Raw genomic sequence first — 7,500 nt, 5'->3', positions numbered from 1 at the left:
AACACAGTCTCACACACATACACACACACACACACACACACACACACACACACACACACACACACACACACACACACACACATCAATTATTAGAGTGAAAGTGAGACAGACAGAGACTGACAGAGCGCCAACCACCAATGACAAGGGCTTCCAGTATTAATGTAACCCTTTGCCCAGTACCTAGCAATATCAGAGAGAGAGAGAGAGAGAGAGAGAGCAATGGTAAACCAGATTTGCAAAATAAATTCAACCTTGCACGCTGTCGATTGTAGGATGACCAAGGCTCCTTAAGACCTTTTCCTGAGCTATTTATCTTTCTTAGTACACCTTAAGCTTCTCTTATGCTCATTCGCATGGTTTTTGTATCTATGTTTCTTCATTAATTACACACCTGGGGATATAAAGGTGTTATGTCAATGATAATTCGCTATGGAAAAGGTGTTACGCTCTCTGTCTTGCAGCTGTGAATGCCCTGCTTAGATTCTCAAGGGATTGGTGTGTCTATCTATCTATCTATCTTTCTGTCTTTCTATCTATCTATCTATTTAAAGCCAATAGCCTTAATTCTGGGAAGGGTGGCCACGAACAAATCACCTCCATATCGTTTATCTATCTCTCTTTCTATCTAACTATCAAATCGGTCAATCAATCAATGTATCTATCTATCTATCTATCTATCTGTCTGTCTATATATCTATCTATCTAAAGCCAAACATCTTAATCCCGGAAGAGGATCATCTATAAGCAGAGAAACATATCAAGCCTCTCTCAGCTTAGAAATATTAACCAACAGAGGAAGGCAAGAAAAGGTGAAATACTAGGCTAGCTTTTGTCTCCTTCTGCAGTCTATCTGTATCTATCTGTCTATCTCTCTATCTATCTATCTAAATCCAGGAAGAGGATCATCTATAGGCAGAGAAACATACCAAGCCTCTCTCACCAACATAGGAAAACAAGAAAAGGTGAAATACTGGATCTTTCGTCTCAGTACCATCCTAACAAGCAATTAAGTAGAGAGGGCCCTAACAGCCCAACCATGTCATCCACAGGTCTAATTGGGTCGTTTGTGGCAGGGTGATCAAAGGGTTATGCACGGTCAGGTGAACTCTGGAGAGCTAACAGGTGGTCTGGGGTGTCCTGAGGGTCCCGGGTTCGATTTCTGAGATGCCCTTGAGAGTTCCAAACACCTCCTCACTTGCCATTTATTCAGGACCTTGTATCTCAGTATCATCTTCTTTTATTGATGTGAGTTTTGTTAGTTTTTAGTAGTAGTAGTAGTAAGAGTAGTAGTAGTAGTGGTAGTAGTGGTGGTGGTGGTGGTGGTGGTAATGGTAGCAGCAATAGAAGCAGTAGTAGTAGTAGTAGTAGTAGTAGTAGTTGTAGTAGTAGTAGTAGTAGCAGCATCCATCCATCCATCCATCAATCCATCTATCTATCTATGTATCTAATCATCTTCCTTTTCTCTCTCTCTCTCTCTCTCTCTCTCTCTCTCTCTCTCTCTCTCTCTCTCTCTCTCTCTCTCTCTTTAATTAAGGTCCTACAACAAAGTACCTCAAGGATGGGTCTTAATCAGCTTACTCCCAGTCCTTGTCTCCCGGTATCAAGGACGGGGCACGTACGCTATTATTTCCGGCACGTGTAAGGGATGCTATTGTCTCAGGCACGTGCAGTCTCCTATTCAGCATCAGGCACGTGAGAGAGTGGCTTATTTCAGGCACGTGTCAGGGATGCTATCGTCTCAGGCACGTGCAGTCTCCTAATCAGCATCAGGTACGTGAGACAGTGGCTTATTTCAGGCACGTGTAAGGGATGCTATTGTCTCAGGCACGTGCAGTCTCCTATTCAGCATCAGGTACGTGAGAGAGTGGCTTATTTCAGGCACGTGTGAGAGATGATATTGATTAATGCACGTTATTAGGCACGTGTAGAGGTTATTATTTCAAGCACGTGTTATAATCAGTCTATTATTTTTTTCGTACACGTGATCTCCTTCTCTCTCTCTCTCTCTCTCTCTCTCTCTCTCTCTCTCTCTCTCTCTCTCTCCCTCAAGCGGTCGAGAGGAAGGTTAAATTTACATGACAATATAGCAGTCATTTCCACCATCATCCATATTCCCTCTCTCTCTCTCTCTCTCTATTTATAGCCACAGTGGAGGTGGAGGAAGAAGAGAGAGAGAGAGAGAGAGAGAGAGAGAGAGAGAGAGAGAGAACAGTTGTAATCTTAGTCAGGGTACAGAGATTAAGTTTAGATCTAATAATGATAATAGTAAAGAAGAGAATAATTAGGTGCAGAATTCGATTGTTGAGAGGATGGAGAGTGAGAGACTGACGAGGAGAGTGTATGTGAGAGAGGTGGAGGGGGGGAGAGGGATGGGAAGGCCAAGGATGAGATGGAGGGATGGAGTGGCGAGGTATATGGGAGAGGGGGGTGTGAGCTGGGAGCAGGGCAGTGAAATGGTGGGGGACAGGGCGACATGGAGGCGATTTTTTTGTGGCCACCCCTTACAGGATTAAGGAGTCTGGCAACAGATACAGACAGATAGAATTCCTGTGTAATTTTAAGGTGTAGAATAGACAGGTGTAATAGTAAGGTTTAGAATGCGATTTTAATAGCATAGAGAATATTAAGGTATAGAATAAATCGGTAAGGAAAAGGTGTTAGGAAGCCCCTCTGTCACTTTAAGAAAATAATGATTAGTCGAGTGAGGGGATAACTTGACACTGCCACCTCCCCCCACCCAGACACCCCCCACCCCCCTCCCCCACCCCCCGCCCTGTCCACCTCCACCCCCACCCCCACCCCCTCCACCACCCTCATCCCCACCTCCACCACCCTCATATATTCCACTTTGTTTCAATTTGCTCTACTCAAACTCTGATCTCTCTCTCTCTCTCTCTCTTTCTCTCTCTCTCTCTCTCTCTCTCTCTCTCTCTCTCTCTCTCTCTCTCTCTCTCTCTCTCTCTCTCTCTCCCTCTCTCTCTCTCTCTCTCTCTCTCTCTCGAATCCTAAGCTGCCACTTTAGATTAACACTAGAATCTGATCCTAGTCACGAAGAAGTGCTATGGATAGGATGTAACGCCATAGCATAACACTAGAAAATCATACTTGTCACGAAGAAGTGCTATGGAGAAGGAAGGGAATAAATTGGCCTATAAGTTCGATAGTTATTATGATGCTAGTCACGAAGAAGTGCTATGGAAAGGACGTAGAGCACTGTCTTTTTCCGCCACTGAGTTACGTGAAATAAGCTACAAAAGGTCGAAAATCTGGGCCAAGTTAAGGTGAAAAAAGCATAGTTGAGTCTCGTTGGTGTAGGAAGCTCCCTAACACCTCATCCTAAGTGATTTATTTTGCTTATTATACCCTAATGTCCTCTTCTTTGTTACTTAAATCATCCTAATATCACCCGACTCTGCATAAAAAACACACATAACTCCATTAGCCAGCCGTATCCAAAACTAAATCGCTACGGAAGAGGTGTTAGGGAGCTCTGCCGTAAAAAATGCCGAGTTGGATAGATTTACACTCTTATCTTTATGGCAAGAGCTTCAAAATGGATAAATGGACCTCTCAAATGGGGAAAAATATAAAGGAACAGTTATTAACCTATTTCCTCCAGCCCAACCTTGAAGGAAATGACGGGAAATTGCTTAGAAATGCCAAGGTGAGTCTGAAGGTCCTTGGGCTGGGATGGCGTGTGGTTTTTGCTGCGTAGAGTTTTGTGTGGTGGTGGAGATAGATAGATAGATAGATAGATAGATAGAGAGTGGATGGTATGTGGTGTTTTACTAGGTAGTGGTTAGTTTATAGGGAAATGGGTAGGTTTTTGTGGTGCTGGGGATTGATAGATATATATGTAGATAGATAGATAGATAGATAGGTGGATAGATAGATAGATAGATAAATAGACAGATGGATGGATGGATGGACTGATGAATAGATTTGGTAGCTAAGTATATAGATAGAGAGAGGGATAGACAGACAGACAGATAGATCGATAGGTGGATGGATGGATATTTGTGCAACAGTGGCTGGTATGAGAGGAAGTGGGTGCCTTTTTGTGGAGATGATAGATAGATAGATAGACAGATAGATAGATAGATAGATAGGTGGATGGATGGATATTCAATGGATGGATATTAGATCGAAGAAAGATCAAAGGAGACAGTTTAATCATTAGCAGGTGACAGGTAACAATTTTCGTTTTCGTTTTTTTTCTTTTTCGATTCATACAGATATAGCTCGTAAAATTCTGACACACGTAAACACAGTAAATGAAGCTCTTTGATATGCACACACGGTCCTTCACACATTCGTACTTGGCCAGCATGGGATATGGTTAAGTTTGGGCATCACTCTCCCTCATTTAAGAAGGTACAATAGTGGATTATATGTGGGTACAAACACAAACGCGCCCGCTCACACACAGACAAACACACACACACACACACACACACACACACACACACACACACACACCTGGCTTACCTGTTTGAGAGAGACCTGAGCGAGGGGCGACGATAGAAGACTAGGAAGACGAGTGAATTGACAACTGTTCCAAAGACGAAGATGACAGCCAACAGGGAGAGGAGGACGGCTGTCATTACCACGCTGTCTGTGGGGGAGAGAGAGTGGTGAGATAGACAAATGGATAGACTGATAGATAGATACGTACATAGATAGATAGGTAGGTAGGTAGGTCGATATATATAGAAAGAAGAAGACGAAGGTGACAGCCAATAGGGAGAGGAGGACGGCTGTCATGACCACGCTGTCTGTAGGGGAGAGAGACTGGTTAGATAGATAGATAGATAGATAGATAGATAGATAGATAGACAGATAGATAGATAGACAGATAGACAAATTAACTGATGGGTGAAATACATAATATATAGAGACAGACAGAAAGATACATGGATTTTTAGATAGAACATAGTTAAATATGGATAGATAGATAGATAGATAAGGGTAGATATAAAGACAGATAGAGATAGATAGGTAGATAGATAGATAGACAGATAGATAGACAGATAGATAGACTGAGTAAAAATAATGAATATGGATATTAAATCTTTGCAAGTGGATGATAAAGTGAAAATATTACACGATTCACTTTAACTTGGCCTAAAATTGCCATCTCTCCACCTTAAACACTAGAATATGATGCTAGTCACGAAGAAGTGCTATGGGAAGGATTTAGAGCCGTCGTACTGTCTTCTGCAACCCACTTACCTACGTGAAATAAGCTGCATGTGGACGAAAATCTGGGCCAAGTTAAGGTGAAAGGAGTAGAGAGAGAGAGAGAGAGAGAGAGATCTGGTAAGTTCTAACGAGGCGTCCTTTTCCAATTAGTGAGAATGGAAGATAAGCATATCAATTAGAGTAGAGGAAGGGAGGTAATGAGTGTGCGTGTGTGTGTGTGTGTGTGTGTGTGTGTGTGTGTGTGTGTGTGTGTGTGTGTGTGTGTGTGAGAGAGAGAGAATCATTTGTTTGTGGACACTGGGAATATGTGTGTGTTCAGGTCTTTATATCCTGGTCAAATATTTGCTTTGAGAGAGAGAGAGAGAGAGAGAGAGAGAGAGAGGGAGGGAGGGAGGGAGAGAGAGAGAGAGAGAGAGAGAGAGAGAGAGAGAGAGAGAGATTAGCTAATTTCCTCTATCCTCTGACGTCAAGGGAACTGGCTCGTCTCTCCTTCTCCAAACTCCTCCCTTTCTGGAGGGAAAAAAGGGAGGGAGAGAGAAGGGAGAGGGAGAGAAGAGAGGGGGAGAAGAGGGAGAGTAGAATAGGAGGTAGAAAGAGAGGAGAGAATCAAGGGACAGAAGAGGAAGAGAAGATGGAGGGTAGAGAGAGATGGAAGAGAGGAAAGAGGGAGAGAATGAAGAGAGAGGAAGGGGGAGAGGTTCAGACAGAGGGGAGCAAGAGAGAGAGAGAGAGAGAGAGAGAGAGAGAGAGAGAGAGAGAGAGAGCTATTTCTAATTTCTTCCCGTTGTTTGGACGGTGCAGGTAAGCTTCACACCTAGTCATTTACACAAAAACCCCGTATTCTCGTCACTAATACCTTTTCCTATGCGATTTATTCTGCTTATTACACCCTGCTGTCCTATTCTGTAACATAAATCCTTCTAACATTACCATACTCTGCATTAAAAAAAGAAAAAAAAAAGCATGCGAATGGATATCAACCACCCATTTCCAAAAATAAATCGCCAAGAATTAAGTGCTAGGGAGGACTCAGTTAGCGTTTATCAATGTCTATCCTGCATCATTTATTCATATCCTAATCCCACATCACTGACGAGGAGCAGCTGCGACGTCCACCCAGGAGTCAACCTTATATTTCCCCGCACCTCGCCGTGGGAAGGGCCCTGGTGTGACCCTGGTGAGGCGGTGTGTACCACAAGGGGGCGCCGGATCCCTACACGGTGTATGTACTGCACTGTACACGTAGCACGGCCCCACAGAACCACTGGCTTACCTGTGGTCCACGGGTCTGCTCTCCCACACGGACCGGGGTTAAGGAATGACAATAACAACAACTCTCACTACTACCAGACCCGCGCCCACACCAGCAGACCGAGCTGCTAAGAGACCACCTCGCAATATTTTCTTTTTCATTTGTTTCCTGTTGTCTTTCTGGTCTGATGGTCTTTGTTGTCTTTACACCCGCACTCGCGAAGCCGGAGCGGGTGCCATGTTTTCCGTCAGATGAAGTAAAGAAACAAAAAATCCACATTACAATTGACAAAAGTTTTCGAGCGAGCAAGGATTTATTTTGGGGCCTTTTCGGGTACATTTCCCACCCCTCTCTCTCTCTCTCTCTCTCTCTCTCTCTCTCTCTCTCTCTCTCTCTCTCTCTCTCTCTCTCTCTCTCAAGAAGATCGTCAACACTGCCCTAACCATCACAACAAGGGGACGAAATTGATGACGTCGCTAGATGGTATACGTTCTCTCCCTCTCTCTCTCTCTCTCTCTCTCTCTCTCTCTCTCTCTCTCTCTCTCTCTCTCTCTCAGTCTGGAACCACTGGGAGAAAATTTAATGATAATTTTGAAAAAGTATGGCACTAAAAAAAAAAGAAAAAAGATTTACTACACTCCTTTCACCTTAACTTGGCCCAGATTTTCGTCCCTTTTCAGCTCATTTCACGTCGATCGGTGGCTGTGAAAGGCCAGGGTACAGCTTAACATCCCATTCCATAGCACTTCTTCGTGACTAGCATCATCATTTAGTGCTACTCTATCCAGCTTAGTATTTAGGATAGAGAGACGGCAATTTTGAGCCAAGTAGGAGTAACAGGAGTGTAGCTGAGAAGACATAGCCCTGATCTTCCTTGAGCAGGGATATTTTACAAGCCGTATGGAGAAGAATATTACACACCGAAATTCGGATGAGGTATTCTCGCTCGTTTTGCTCGCCAGTAAAACAACCGACCACATAAGTGTTATGGGAAGGACGTAGACCCGTGGCAATATTTTTTTTGTGCCAATCCTACGTGAAATAAG

The 7,500-nt window shown here is 43.6% G+C and overlaps 1 protein-coding gene across 1 annotated transcript in view; it reads right to left on the bottom strand.

Annotated features, from left to right (window-relative positions):
* Positions 1-7,500, bottom strand: part of LOC145418440 (beta-3 adrenergic receptor-like) — a 72,973-nt gene that overhangs the window by 30,814 nt on the left and 34,659 nt on the right. The window contains exon 2 of the mRNA XM_080286858.1: positions 4,489-4,615. Within this exon, the coding sequence (XP_080142984.1) occupies positions 4,489-4,615 (127 nt within the window). The remainder of the gene's footprint in view (positions 1-4,488; positions 4,616-7,500) is intronic.

Source organism: Coenobita brevimanus, chromosome 114, assembly GCF_032717465.1.
Source record: "Coenobita brevimanus isolate Jiangsu-jjx chromosome 114, ASM3271746v2, whole genome shotgun sequence".
Lineage (NCBI taxonomy): Eukaryota > Metazoa > Arthropoda > Malacostraca > Decapoda > Coenobitidae > Coenobita > Coenobita brevimanus.
This window is presented reverse-complemented; position numbering and strand designations above follow the sequence as displayed.